Source organism: Ammodytes marinus (assembly GCF_949987685.1).
Source record: "Ammodytes marinus genome assembly, chromosome: 21".
In the NCBI taxonomy this organism is placed as follows: domain Eukaryota; kingdom Metazoa; phylum Chordata; class Actinopteri; order Uranoscopiformes; family Ammodytidae; genus Ammodytes; species Ammodytes marinus.
In genome coordinates, this window is record NC_137225.1 from 8,452,108 (window position 1) to 8,467,857 (window position 15,750).

At 40.5% G+C, this 15,750-nt stretch overlaps 2 protein-coding genes across 2 annotated transcripts in view; both read left to right on the forward strand.

Annotated features, from left to right (window-relative positions):
- Positions 1–353: 353 nt before the first annotated feature.
- On the forward strand, positions 354–10,463 carry LOC307268066 (arachidonate 12-lipoxygenase, 12R-type-like; the record flags this gene model as incomplete). The annotated part of the gene is made up of 14 exons (XM_080050584.1): positions 354–497; positions 1,091–1,295; positions 1,431–1,512; positions 5,632–5,766; positions 5,845–5,948; positions 6,308–6,462; positions 6,678–6,833; positions 7,424–7,627; positions 7,731–7,817; positions 7,915–8,084; positions 9,059–9,180; positions 9,320–9,420; positions 9,863–10,033; positions 10,199–10,463. 14 exons carry the CDS (start codon positions 354–356, stop codon positions 10,376–10,378), a joined length of 2,016 nt encoding a protein of 671 aa, XP_079906710.1. The 3' UTR covers positions 10,379–10,463.
- Positions 10,464–12,903: 2,440 nt separating this feature from the next.
- Positions 12,904–15,750, forward strand: part of LOC307268067 (leukocyte elastase inhibitor-like) — a gene marked incomplete at its 5' end in the record, with an annotated part of 6,770 nt that continues 3,923 nt past the window's right edge. The window contains 2 exons of the mRNA XM_080050585.1: positions 12,904–12,925; positions 14,440–14,570. Coding sequence (XP_079906711.1) covers positions 12,904–12,925; positions 14,440–14,570 — 153 coding nt within the window. The remainder of the gene's footprint in view (positions 12,926–14,439; positions 14,571–15,750) is intronic.

Consider the following 15,750-nt stretch of genomic DNA (forward strand, 5'->3'; position numbering starts at 1 on the left):
TTTGAAATCATTAACAGAGGTAAGATATTCTTTTTGAAATGATTTCAGTAAGCAGTGCTAAACTAATATGGGAGAATATACTAATTTAATCTGAGTTGGTATGATAAGTTTTTCCATTTCCTTTCTTATTGTGTTAATTTTTATACATTAGTTTTTTGGAATTAAGTTTTAGTGATAGTTAACCTAATCGGGGTGACTGTGTGAGTGAATGGAACCTGGAACTCTGTAAAGCTCTTTGAGTCCTTAGGGAATAAGGTGCTATATAAATCCAATCCATTATTATTAATCAGTGCTGGGAATGGTTTAACTAATATTGTCTCCCCATAAGGATTCTTCAGCTTTCTGGGGTGAAAATGGTGGATTATGAAGTGACCGTATCCACTGTGGATCGTGAATCTGCCACTACATTTAACGATGTCTACATCAAGCTGGTTGGCACAAATGGAGGGAGCACCCGCGAGTGCCTCAGGAACGATGGATCTTTTTGCCAAGGAAAGGTAAGTCTGAAATATCTCTCTTTTAGTGTATAACACAAATCCTCAATTTTGGTAGATTATAGGCACATTTAATTCCACTTCAGAGAAGCGGATGTTAACCCTCACCATCTCGGGCTAATATGTACAGCAACAGGATGCAGTTCATTGCCCAAAAAGTAACAGAGCAAAAATATTTGGATTTCATCCACCCTTCAAAGTTCAGGTGAAGTGTTCTCTGCACGTGTGAATGTCGATAGTTAGCCTGCTATCGGTGTATGAATGAGTGTGAGAATGGTAACGTGGGAATGGGAACAGGTCTCCCTTGCAAAAGAGTCTTCGGACTCAATGGGATATACCTGTATAAATAAAGGTTAAAAAAAAAGAAAATGTGTATTTGTACATGTATAATTTAAAGACGTGCAGCATAATTCCAACCTAATCTGCATAAGAATCACTTCAGGTACAAAGACAAAGATGGCATGCATGCCACTCCGCAACCAAGGCGCTTCAACTATAATTTGTGTAACAAATTTGTATTTGCACTGGTTGCCTGGTTTGCATCTGCACATAAACGGAGCACAGAGCCTCAGTCACCTCTCTTTGTCCATCTGCAGGAGTCTAGTTTTACCGTGTCCTGCCCTACCTCCATTGGAAAGCTGGTCCTGATAGAGTTGGACATACGGTCTGTCAAACCGATTCCTTTCTACCGCTGGTTACCTGCCAAGGTGGTAGTGAAAGTCCCTGACGAACCCACCTACAACTTTCCCATCTACCGCTGGATCACCAACCGTGAGGTGCACCGTTTTAAAGAGGGGACAGGTTTGTGTGTGGTTCACTGCCTAAAGAAAAACAGTAGAAAGACAATGTCTGCAAGATGGCTATAAGGAGAATATTCATGCTAACATACTGTAGCTATCAACAATTTTTAATCCTCGCTGTGGTTTCTTTTTTAAGCTCTGCGAGTCTTTGATGAGAACCATAAACTTGGCAAGTACAGTCGGGAGGAGGAGCTGAGGCAGCGAAAGAAAGACTATCGGTGAGACCTCAGAGCTTACAGGCCTATTAATTTTTAGCTTCATGCATCCCAAAACTAACCTGCATTTAGGCCTGCTCCACCTTTGGTTGATTGTATTCGTGGATTATGATGATGAATGAACCACCATGTGACATTGTAACACCTGCTTGAGTTTATTCAAATATATATAATACTACAACACTATATAGAATGTGCATGCTGCCCGTCTCCGACCGCTAACCCAGCATCCGCAGCGCCCCCTGTCAGCCCGGCTCGAAGTGAACTCTTTCTGAAGATAAGTCCCAAGTTTGGGTGTCTGATTGAACAGTTGGTCAAACAGTCATGGCAAATTACAGCAAAGCCCCCCTCTTGTGAAGACATTTTCGTTAATGGCGGCCATGTTTCTTGAGCTATCTCGCTAAAATGTTATACACATGTGTATGTCGGTCCACTAAGGCTGTGTACCAAATTTGGTAGTGATAGGTTGGAAACCCATGAATTACATTACACATGACTGTATTGCAGTTTATTCAAATGAGGTCAAATCTATAATGGCTGACCTCTATGGTCCGAGAGACTTGTTTGTTGAGCATCATAAGCTGTACTTGTGTAAAACATTCCAAGTCAATTGGAGCAAGGGGGCGTGGACTAAACCTTGCATTTTTTTTATGGCTATGGTTTTTTGTGGCGCCCCATATAGGTTGGGCTCATAAAGCTTTTGGAAACATGCTACCACCTGTGTTATGCACATATACACCAAGTTGTATGATGACAGGCCCAATGGTTAATGGGGTATGGCCAATTAGCTGCTAAGCCCAGACATTTCGGTGCTGAAATAATAAAAATTTGAAAAAAGTGTACTTAAATAACAGTATTTCAGCTCAAGCACATTATCTTAACATTTTTCTAGGAGGCCCTATATGGTCCCACAGGCGTTTTTGTAGAGCAGCTGGACCTGGGTGAGAAATTTCAAGTCAGACGGACTTATGGTGTGAGGAGGGACTATCAAACTTTTCGGGGCCAAATAACAGCGCCAACATGCGGAGGACTGCTTAGAAAAAGTAATGGCACACGATCAGGGGTGGACTGGGACAAAAATTCAGCCCTGGCATTTTTGGCCAAGGCAGCCCACCATGATTATTTATACGATATGCGGAGGCAGGGGCGTTCCAAATTCTGGGCCCCTATACAGGAAGTCCTGATGGGCCCTCTGAGTGGCGGTCTTACAATACAAACATGTAAAAGCTATGTTTGTCTATAGTCCAAAACGTATGAGTGACTGGTCCCTCTCTGAGCCAGATAACAACACAATGTTTCTATTGATGAATGACCAAATCATTACGCGTACTTGAACACAACCCCTGGTCTAATGACTCTTAATAACCATGCACACACACAGTGTTTCTCACAGGAATTTGAGAGACTGTGTCGTGGACCCTGGACCTTCTAGAGCAGGGGTTCTCAACCTTCTGCAAGCTGGGCCCCCCCAAAGCTGGGTCATTGCAGTTGGGCCCCCCCACCGACCCTGACAACCCCACCCCCCTCCCCCCCCACACACACACACACACACACCACCCTACACAGATAGATAGATAGATAGATAGATAGATAGATAGATAGATAGATAGATAGATAGATAGATAGATAGATAGATAGATAGATAGATAGGTAGATAGACAGATAGATAGATAGATAGATAGATAGATAGATAGATAGATAGATAGATAGATAGATAGATAGATAGATAGATAGATACTCTATTATTGTTATTATCACAAGGGCTAGGCCAGTGGCGCACCTTTGAGTTGAACATTGGGTTTAGGGTTGGGGTCCGGAAATTTCTTATAATTTAACGTTAAATTCTGGTGCACTTTTATGTGACACTGAGGAAATGTTTTTTTTTTAAATCTCCTTAGAAGAGAAGAAAATAGTAGCCTAAATAGAACATACACAGAATACATTCTACAATAGGTATACCTGTTATGAAAAAGCTTCACAAAACAAAGTCTATGATCAATGGGAAACACTGCTGTCTGACAACCCAGTTCAGAGAATGTTTCAACTATTGAGTCTTGGATTTGGAAAGTGGCCAGATTTAGCTCAAAATGCTACCTGCGATTAATGTGCTGTGCAGCCTGAACGCGGAGTTGTGTGTGTCTCAGTGGCGATTTCAGGAAATTTTGACTGGGGGTGGCCAAGGTGGGCCACAGAGCTAGAGTGGGGTGGCCATCGCACCCCTGAATTAATAGCATGTGATATGCTGTAACCAATTCAAAGATGATTTATAATCCCAAATGCCCAAATCATGTTAGTATCCATTGTAATGTTTGTCAGAAAACTAAACCCCTGAAGGGGGGTCTGGGGGCATCCCCCCAGAATATTTTTTTGTGTTTTTAACATGTAATCTAAGCATTCTGGTGCATTCTGGCGAAGATAATAAAGGAAAAAGTCAATATTCATTTCAGTTCAGATGAATAGTAAAATTAGCAAAACAACATAACTTGCTAGCAGCCAGATGCCTAACAACTGGACAGAGGGACGGATGACAACTAGATTTTGACCAAATATCTTGCTAAAAAAATAAACCTTTATTTATGAAATTCTGCCCTAAGAACATGTTACACTTGCTAACTACAAACTTAAATTTTTTTATTCAGATTTCAAAAATCTGCTGGGACACGTGCCCATACACATGCATGGGTGGCACGCATGTCACAAGCACACTTATGCTGTTTTCAAGACCTTTGCTGACCAGAGACCAGTTCTAGTGGCCACAGTCCTACCATTAATTCAGTACTTGAAAATTGCAAACTGATCTCATATCAGTGGATTGGAGTGTTTGTGTGATGAACTTGGCAACTACCTATCAAAAAAAGTTAAGTTTTTTTTTTCATCCCCCTCGCGCCCCCCCGGTAGAGTGTCCGCGCCCCACCGGTTGAGAACCACTGTTCTAGAGGGGTCCGGGGGAATGCTCCCCCGGAAGATTTTTTTTCAAATGTTAAAGTAAAATTCATCAATCTGGTGCACTTTGAAGAGAAAACTAAGGATAAATCAACTGTTTCCTATGTAAGCTATTTAGTAGGCTATTATTTGCTGGAATAATGTATAGACACAGATGACCAAAAAGCAGAAAGAAGAAATGTACATGTTTAAAAAATCCAGTCAGCTTCGGGAATTTTTTTCCTTTGTTTGTATTTTTTAATGGCCCAATATAGGCCCCTGATCTTCGTAGCCCCGAACAATGTTATTTAAAAAATAACATAAATGTACTGACGAATGAAAGGCCCATGAAATCTTTTTTTTCCCCTAAATAACGTTTTTCTGGGCCTTCAAAGATCAGGGGCCTATATTGAGCCAGTAAAAAAAAGAATAAAAAAAAAAAATATAAATATATATTTTTTTGGGTGCAGCCCCCCTCTGCCTTGGGCCCCCCAAGCCTGTCCGCAGTCCGACGGCCCTGAACGTAACTGACCATCGTCAGATGCTCATAATTACCGAGTAGAAGTTGAATGCATGATAATACAATTTAATGCAGCCTCTGAATGGGCGGCCCTCTGCTGTGTGTGTGATTGGGCCAGGCCCAGCCTAGAACCAATCATAATGAGTAATGGCCTGGGACAAAGTTTTATTTAACTTTCAGGTGAAGTTGACAGCCTGCACGCACAATTATATGTCCATGGCACTCCCGAGAGGGAAGGGCCCTCGGCCCTCGGCTGTGTGACTTGGCCGGGCCGGGCCGAGTCACACAGCCGAGGGTCCATAAAAAAAAAAAAAAAAAAAAAAAAGATTTTTAATTTTTTTTTTTTTTTTTTTTTATAAATGGACCCGGCCCGGCCCAAAATGCCTGCCGGCCCACCGGGACGATGCCCGGTATGCCAGATGGCCAGTCCACCCCTGCACACGATTCCCGGTGGGGGAGGAGTACATTCTAGGTGCAACAGTGCAGGAGGAGTTGCAACTCAAACTTTGGCGGAAAAATAATGTGTTGATGAAGCCTGAGGAATATTAAAATTTTCATGCCCTTGTTGTTCTCGGGCGTGCACATAATAACATGAACATATTACGTTTGCATTCTCCAAATGAAAACTGCCGATACACTGATAAGTGTCTCACCACTCTTTTCTTCTCTGTGTATCCCAGCTGGGATGTGTACAATGATACAGAGGGAATACCCCATAACATGAAGGCAAAGCAGGATCAGAAGCAACCTCTGCCTCCTGAAGTCACATTTTCATTCATCAAGGCTGGAGAGTTAGACTACACTTTGAAGAAAGGGTGAATTCCTCATCTATCTCTCTATCTCTCTCTATACACAATTTGAGGCATCATTATAAAATTATTCCTCCCTTTTAGGTTAAAGAAACTAAACCTAAAAGCCCTGATGGGTTGCACGGACGACTGGGCTGATATTAGAACTTTAAAACGGGTGTTCTGCGACAAACGGACAAAAATATCAGGTACTGTAATAAGGTTTAATGTCATTCTTGACATTGTATGCATAATAGTACACACTTAATTTTATTCTTTCAGATACTCAAAGTCATTCCATTATGCGACATAAAAAATATTGTAATTGCTTTTGTTCCTTAGCTAAGATAAGTAATTTGGTTTACTAAATACTAATTTGTCTATTTTAAAGAAGGATTTGCATGTATGGAAACATTTAGAAGTTTCCTAGTTGTAGGTGTTGCTCAAGGGAAAACGAGTAACTTCTTCCAATTTCACATGCATTGTATCAGCTACTAACAGTGGTAGAGAAATATATTCTAGCTCAAACTTTGAAACCCAATGAACTTCAACTCTGTTCTTTTTCCAGACTATGTCCAGGATCATTGGAGAGAGGATGCCTTTTTTGGCTACCAGTACCTGAATGGTGCCAACCCCATGTTGATCCGACGTTGTTCAACACTACCAGAGAACTTCCCAGTCACTGAGGGCATGGTGTCAATCAACTTAACTGAAGAAATGCGGGTATTTTTCTTTTTTGATAGTATACTAGTTTAACTTCCAAACTCCTGTCATTCACATAACACAATTGCAGGTCCAAGTTTAGCTTGACAGGTGAAACTTACATTACAAGTCAAATTTAGAATGGCCTGGTTCATTTGCACAAGTTTACTTTATGTTATGTGCACACTCTGTGTTATGAGTCAAATAATTTATCATTTGCACAACAATTTCAACAGGAAGGCAACATATTCCTGTGCGACTACAAGTGTTTGGATGGACTGCAGGGAAACATCATTAAAGACGAGAGGCAGTACTTGATGGCTCCCCTCGTGCTTCTCCACAAAACACTTGATGAGAAGAAAGGATATAAGTTGATTCCGATTGCTATTCAGGTGAGATTAGAACTCGATTATAGCAAAGAGTAAATGTGTATTGAAACTGAGTATGATGGAGTTGACAGATGATAGATAAGACAGAAAAAACATTAATGAAGAGTATACATCAGAGAAAAAGCACCCTTTAAAGTCTTTTCATTACCAACATGAGGCAACCTCCTAAATGTGCACTTTGTAACTTTGGGTGTGTGAGGGAAGTAAACAAACTTCACTCACAAGAATATTGGATCTCTGGAAGACTGTTTGAAGTTAGAAAGCTTCCTGAAAAGTCACTGTTTAACAGTTGTTTACAGCAGCCTGACCCACAGTTTTGATTTAAATCATATTCTAGTTGTGCGTTTGTTTTCAAGTTCCTCAAAAATAACAGAGTTGAGTTATAATAGAATTATTAAAAACTAAGAATTATACAGTATGTAGAGTAAATATGTTTTGTAAACAAACTGCAGGCTCCGCAAATGTAAACAAATCCCCCTCATCTGAATCTACTTTAAGCAATAAGTATTGAAACAACAACAAAAACCTTAAATATTTTAGACAAATCCTGTTAATGGATTGAATGAACAACATCCCACTTCCTTTTCCTGCAGCTGAAGCAGACTCCAGCAGAGGACAATCCCATCTTCTTGCCTACTGACACTGAGTATGACTGGTTGTTGGCCAAGGTTTTTGTGAGAGGTGCAGATTTCAGCGAGAATCAACTCAATGTCCACCTGCTGCGCACTCACCTGATGGCTGAAGTATTTGCAGTTTCACTACTGCGCAATGTGCCCATGGTGCATCCACTGTACAAGGTAACTGCAAGTTTTTCACCGTGCTAAATGGCATGAATACATCAAGATTCCTGACTTTGTTAAAAAGTAATAGTGTCAATACCAGAGTTCCTTTTCCCCCCAGCTTCTCATACCTCACACTCGCTACGTTCTGAACATCAACATGTTGGCTCGAATGCTTCTCATATCTGATGGAGGAGCTTTCGCAAAGGTACAAGAAGACCAACTGTCTAAACAATGTTGTTGTTTATTACCATGCATAGTATTCAGCTCTAACAATATCCCTTACATGTTTGACTGTTCCCTAGTTTGCAGCTTCTGGTGGAGAGGCTATGATCACCATCCTGCAGAGATCACTCTCCTCAGTGACCTACAGATCTCTCTGTATACCAGATGACATTGCTGACCGTGGGCTCCAGGATGTGCCAAACTACTACTACAGGGATGATGGACTCAAGCTTTGGGATATCCTTCACGGGTATAATAGGCACTTTCTATTGAGTTTTAAGGACATTAAGTTTCAAAACTATACAGTCTAAAGTCTTACACTGTGAGGTTAGAATACATAAGGTCATGAAGAATTACATTTTTTTTAAAACACAGTGATCTTTGCACAGCATGTTACAGTACATATGATTAATCTGACAGGGTGCACCAGGAAGGATCGGAGACAATATGTTATCCTATTGTGTTCCTCCCCAAATAGTGCTCCACCATCTGGATAATGGTATTTGCTTACAAATGAGGACTTAGCCTGATATTTAGACTGATTAGATATGTTGTAACCAATCTATTATTTAGTAATGTTTTCATGTCTGGCTGTTTGGCTTTACGTACAGACAATTTTCTGGTTAAATAATTGATCATGCACCATAGGGTGTACTAATGTTTTAAAGGTATCAGTTTAACTTTCTAATTATTTTGGAGATATTACACTAAAGTTTTCAAAAGAACAGAAATTATTATCATTCTAAATACATGACCATTAAAAATCGTCTTACAAAGGAATGTCTTTGTGTACATGAAACATTTATATTTCATCTAGGAACTTGTTTTAGGTCGTGTTCACACCTAATAGTCCGCTTCTCTGGTGAGAGGGGATACATAGTTTAGTTTTTGAGATGTTTTGGTTCGCGTTCACAAAGGCAAAACTCAAACGGACTATACATTGTTAACTTAAGTCACATGCACGGAAATGCTGTCAGACAGTTTGGTGAGTGCAGATGCAAATCGCTCGCAATTTCTACCATCTACTAAGCGGCCCGAGACCACCTCTTTCAAGCGGGGCAAAGTCTTGTTGTTTAGTGAGCACCAGAGTCTGGGACTGCTTTCAAACAAACCCAAATGAACTGCACAAAGGGCTTAAACGCTCCAGGGTTCCTTTCAACCGCAATAAACAAAGCTAGTGTGAACACGCCCTTACTGAACTTACTGTATGTTCATTTCTTAAAGGTTTGTGCGTGGAGTGCTCAGCTACTACTACAAAAGTGATGGTGAGGTCCAGAAAGACTCCGAATTGCAGGATTGGATCTCGGACATTTTTGAAAAAGGATTCCTTTCCCAAGAATGCACAGGTGGGTTTCAAAGAAATCCTCAATCATTGATGATGATAAATGTGCTCATTTAGATTTCATTATGCTAATTATAATGCAAACATGAGTCAAATGTCTTCATCTAGATGTTTTAATGCAGTTTATTCCCTGTAATTATCAGGAATTCCACAGAGACTCACCTCCGTGGCTGAGATGGTCAAATTCGTCACCATGGTGATCTTCACCTGCTCAGTGCAGCACTCATCTGTAAACGCTGGACAGGTGAATCCATTTAATTTACTGGGATGATCAATTTGAATGTTACTATTGATGTTGAATGGAATGAGGTTTTGCAGTTTTCTCTGAACTGGGAGAACACTTGGCTTTGAGGATTGTAGTCTTTAACATAAAACAAACCCTGTAGCTTTGCTGCAGGTCTACAAGACTATACTCAGGAACAGTGGGGGTTGTCGAGACATTTCATTAAAAAACTAAAATATTAACTTCTAATCATTGTGCTGGTAAAAAAGTCAAGGAATCGCCAATTTCAGTAGCATCCATCCCTGCAGGCAATGAACGTTCCAATCCAAATTTACTGGCAATAAATCTCATAGTTGCTGAAATATTTCAGTGTAGGAAAATGTACTGAAACGATTGACCAATAGAGTGACATGGCAGGGCTTCAAACAAGTATGAGTAATAAATCTTCTGATATTCATTGCAGTACGACTATGGTGGCTGGATGCCCAACAGTCCCATCACTTTGAAACTTCCTCCACCAACCACAAAGGGGACAACAAGCGAGGACACACTGCTGAAGACTCTCCCTGACATCATGACAACAGCGAACGCCAATGCCATCACTTGGCTACTCAGCAGGCAGTCCTCTGACAAAGTGAGTGCCAAATACCTAATGACAATGACATTTATATTTAATTTGTGTTACATCGGTTATTATTATACTATCCTATTTTAGCCACAAAAGGTTCCTCCAACTGTACATGGTTTTGCCAATAGTTTATGTTTGATAAACGTTTAAATGTGTCTCTGATCCCATCAGGTCCTTCTCGGCCAGTACCCGGAGAACCATTTCACTGAGGAGATTCCCTGCAAGGAGATAAAGGCTTTTCAGGGAAAGCTTGAAGAGTTAAGTTCAACCATCAAGGTCAGAAACGAGGGTCTGGAAGTGCCCTACACATACATGGATCCGAAAGTGGTCGAAAATAGTGTGACCACTTAAAGATGGTCGGGGGGCACCCCACTGGCTCACCTGGTAGGGTGTGTATAATTAAGGCTGAGTCCTTGTTTTTTGCGTGTGTGCAACGGATTTTCAGAGACGTCTTGAAATATCTGCGTTATGCACAGTGACGTTGATGTGCAACCTGTTCTGTTTAGTAAGAGTTTATTTGTGTTACTGTTGTGGGTAAGTTTGTGGAAAAAGTCTATGCAGCATCACTGTAGTCAGTTAAGTCAGCTGGTAGAAGAGTGGAGGCAAAGCACACGGACAGCTGCCCACCTTCCTCTGCACCCAGACCCAGCCGGGCTGTTCAGTTTGCTCTCTGTAGTGCTGTATGTTTAATATCATCATTCTTTCCTGAACCCACTGGTTGTTACTGGCTGTTGCTATCTGTCTGTATATACTACATAAGGCTTTCTTTTTGGAACATGAATAGTGCATAATACCAACTGTAACTGTTCTGTATAAGAAGTGTTTTGAAATGATTTCTGTTATGATTTTCCATTTTACAATTCAACTGACTTGACTTATTAAAATCTTTACCATTATTGAATTGTGACTTCATTCATTTACCATTATCAAAATGTACAAAAAGAAACGGAAGCATGTGTAGGAGAGCAAAGCGGCTCTCTAAATGCCAGAAGGGAGCACACAACTGATAATCGCTCACAAATACTTCAGGATACACCAACCGAAATGTACAGTAGGATTTTACAGGTTAGCACACCTTTAACCCCAGAGGAGGAACCAAATGAACTAAATCATGCTTTGTTCTGCCTGATTGCACTTTCTAATCCTTAATAGCCAAATTTACTTTCAGACCTTTGAAACAGAAAAATAGAAGTTTGTCACGTATACTCCACATACAAATGTTTGTAATGCACACACAAAAACATAAGCCTTATATATTTTTCAATAGGCCTTCCTCACCACCACTAGAGCACTGTTTGCAATAATACATCATTAATTTACTCCACCTCTCCAGAATGTAACCTTTAAAGAGAAATTTGAACCCTAGTGTAAAACAACATTCACACTGCTCTGGTGAATATGACAGTCACACATGTATTCTAACATTTCTGAAGATAATTGCCTGATAAACTATAGACTGCACTTTGTACTCATGCCAGCATCCATCTTTCTGCCAATCTGTCCATCAAAACCCTCTCTCTTATTTTGTTCAGGGTTAATTTGTCATCTGTGGTTAGCAGACTCTTCTGGAGAACACCCATTGGCACAAGATGTATGCCAGAAGCGTAACATGGATGGGTTGGTCCAAACCAGTATGTTTAGTTGTGTCTTTCACTTAAGGGTGTGATTCCTGGATACTTTCTCAAGCTGCAGCAAGATATGGTTGTGCTGGGGTATGTCAGAATGTGTACTATGGTATGGGTGTTGTAGGCGGACTTTACAGTTAAAATAGCAGGAAAACTACAACCATGGTATTACCACTTTCCTTGCTTTTTAACCTCCTAATAACCTTTAAATGACTTTTCTAATGTATTTATTATTGTACATTAGATGACATTTGAGTTGAGATTTTCTTTCACAATCTTGTTTTTGATCTAACCTGCACAATGTTACCTTTTACATTTTCCTTCATATTTTATATTTGAGTGGCCTGTGTTTTGTTGTTTTTATTGAGCAAATAAATTGAATCATATCAAAATCATGGTAGCGAATTGTAGGTGTGTTTAAACTAGTGGTGGGCCGTTATCGGCGTTAACGTGCTGCGTTAACGCAAAACTCTTATCGGCGATAAAAAAAATGTTGCCGTTAATCTCTTATTCCACCTCCTGTTATGCTCAGGGGAGATGGTTCCCTCCAGGGCCGATGGCTGTTCGCCGTCAGGGTGAACCCCCTTCCGTGTGTTCTCTGGTCGGGTAATAATAGCCGGGGGCCGTTGTTGACACTTGAGGAGCCTTTATTGCAGGAGCGAAGCTTCTCTCACACACCCGCCGCTCTCTCTCCATCACTTGCCCACGACACACACTACCTGGCTGCAGGATCGCTAATGTAACACTCAGCGCCAAACCCCCTTCACAAATCTGTCTATTCAATGTTTACTTATGAATGTATCCATGTACGTAACTCTGACATGTACATAACTTAATTTATTGTTAATAATATGGTCTGTTTATAAATTCGGCATATGATTAAAGCATCTAAAAGCCCGTAATCATGTTAAACGTTTACTGTTTTTAAGTTATTAATGCCACTCGCTCCCGCAGATACACAGCAGAGGGAGGTCTTATATTCAGCCATTGCTAAAGGGAGTGTTGTATTATGGAACGGCCGCTGTGGTACGAAATTCCAGTCTCAACAATGTTTCCTACACGCAATTATAACTCTAGCGTCTACAGCCCGTTGTTTTCATGTAGTGTAACTTGTGTAATGTGTTACATTATTCAGCTGTTGCCGTGATGTCGGCTAACGCTGATGCTAATGATGACTAGCTCTCCGTCGCACAATAGACTGTAGGTTGGTGTTGCAGCCAGCTGTTAGGTGAAGCGCTGTCCTTTATGTCCATGGTGAAGCGCTGTCCCACAGGTAAAAGCCATGGACCTATAAAGCCTGTCCAATATTCACTCTAGTCCAGCTTCTTGAAAAGTTTATAAGGACTTTATTATTTATGTAAAAATAATATTTAATGTTTCACTTGAAGCACAAAATTAATGGCTTTATTTTCAGTTAGCCTATACCCAACAAATTAGTTTTTTCGTTTTTTTAAGCACAAAAAACAGTGCAATGTTGTGATTTTTAGCCTTATATCTGATTAAATTGTTAGAATATTATTTGTTCACAATAATTAGACACTCGTTCTGATGACGAAATGAAAGCCACCTGGCTTGAGAAACACGTTCTCAAAGACTTACGTTGAGTCATTATTTAGGAGCACACACATATTATGAATTAATTCAAATGAGCCATTTTAATCTAGATTAATCTAGATTAATTCCAAAATTCAATGAGATTAATCTAGATTAAAAAAATTAATCTATGCCCACCTCTAGTTTAAACGTTATGCCTTTTTATAATTTTCATAGACTTGGAAGTTGTAGATACTAAATTGAGGTGTCTGAACAGTGATAATATTGATACACCTGCCATAAAAAAGTGCATATTCTGGTTCAGTCAGACTGGACAGATAGCTTTTATTTAAACAATGTGTTCCTTAAAGTAGCTTACCAGCACACCTACTAAAATAAGATGAAACAGTAACATTTTTAACAGCTGGGTGTTGTGATTATTGTCTAGTAGGGCCTATCAGTAGGGTACAATGTGCAACACTAGCATGGCAGATCATAATGACAATTATGTAATTCCAAAGCTTCAACCAGCCTATCACTGTGCATAATGTGGATAGTTCAGGACTCATCTCCCCCTTGGTGTGTGTGTAGGTGACCTGCTGGCACTGATACATTTTGAAAGGACAGCAACCAATGGGGACAAAGTAGTGATGACGTAATGACTTGTCTGACCAATCGCTGAATTTTTTCACCCAGTCACTCAAAGATATTGGCGTTTCTCTGCGGTCCAGCAAAAAAGTTATGCAAGTATATCAAAGTTTGCTTTGTTCCATGTTAAGTCGTAACATTTGACTTTCAGCCAGATGTGAAGTTAATGAAGGCAACTCAAAGTGCCAAGGCAAGCAGAGACTGCTGTTTAAAAGGAGTGGTAGTGTTGGTATCTTTTAATAGGCGCCCAATTCTGATTGCCTTTAACTGCATTTAAATTAAATGATTTGTGACTGGACTTCAAAAGCAGCGCAGAGGTGGCCAGGCTCAACATCTGGGTGACTGTCGGTACAAAATCTAAGGCCCCTATCCAAGCCATATGATCATGAATAGCACTTTATCCTTAAGATCTTCCATCATCTAACTTCTATTTTATTAAGGTCTTTTTAGTCAAAGTGGCAATGCTTTGTCTTTGTTATCAAAAACTAATTGCAATTGTCTGGGCAGGAGGCCTTAGGACTACGAAAGAGAACCAGGGAAATCAGGCAAGCAGCATGGACACTGTGCAGATCAGGGACTGTTAGGTGGGTGACCCCCCGTCTTCAGGCCAGCAACACAGTGAGGGTGGACCCCTCAATGGAGTCATGGAGAACAGAGAAGTGGTCTGCAACAGGATGGAGTACTATACTGGACTTGGCAGCTGCCAGACTAGCTGGTTGACTGCAGAGTGTCTGCTGGTTGGGCTGACTGAGTCACAGTGTTCAGGAAGGACATTGATGGCCAACGAGATTTGCCTTGGAGCTGAGCAGCTCATTGGCAAATCATTGGAGTGTTATATTTATTTAAAAGCAAGTTTCCTTATTGAGTCAGCCCTGAATGCATATGATGGGTCTGGTAGAGGTCCCTTATTACTGTTCCCCTTGCTAGGCACCTGTGGCACCCGATTGCCTTTTGCCTCCCATTTTAAAGGGCTAACTCTACCAAGTTCTAATTTTGGGGGATACTTGTCCCACAGCTGCTACCACCAGTGTGATAAACCTTGCCTCTGATGTGAGGATCTCAAGTCCCTGCACATAGAATGTTCCTACTATTCTAACCCTAAAAGAAGGAGAACACCAAGGGGCAACAGAAAATTATTCACTCTATTAACACAAAATCAAAGAGATGAAACTCACGCTTCCCAGCAGTAACCTCTGTTGTGACAAGTCCATGAAAGATATGGTGTGATGGCACTCCCCCATGGGCGTACATCATTATAAAACAAGACAATTACTGAAGATCTTATCTCTAAGTCAAGGTTGATTGACAATGCTGGACTAATGCCAGATGGAAAGCAATGGACTGACATTGACTATTAATTAATAATTGCATTTAAAATGTTGATAAGCTGGGCATACTGGGCACTATGGATGCACATCATAACCACAATCAAGTATTCTGCCAAGCCATACTTTAAATACTATTTATATGTAAACATGTATAACCAAACCTAATCCCACAGGTGTATGGATTTATATTGTGAGAAGGAAGCATGCTTTTATTAATTTTCACAAAAAGAAGGAAAAGGATTTTGCCATTTTTTTCAAAGGCACATCTTTCTTTCTCAGATTAGTGAGATGGGCCATAGTTTGTTTCATCTTGATGTGGTTTCTGGTGGGACTTGAGACAGCCAATCATTTATCAGGGGAGACAACAGCCACATTTGCCAACCCTCTGGCTCCACGTCTGCTTTCCACAGAAACCATTACAAACATCCATGACGTAGATGTCTGTAATCGTTTCTGTGGAAAGCAACCAATACAATTCCTGCCTTTGTTTGATGTATCTTTGAACACTGTAGACCTAGAGCCTTTGGGAATATTAGTATCTGCACTGTCTGCAAGTGCAGCTGCTCACATCACATACTACACTTCCCTG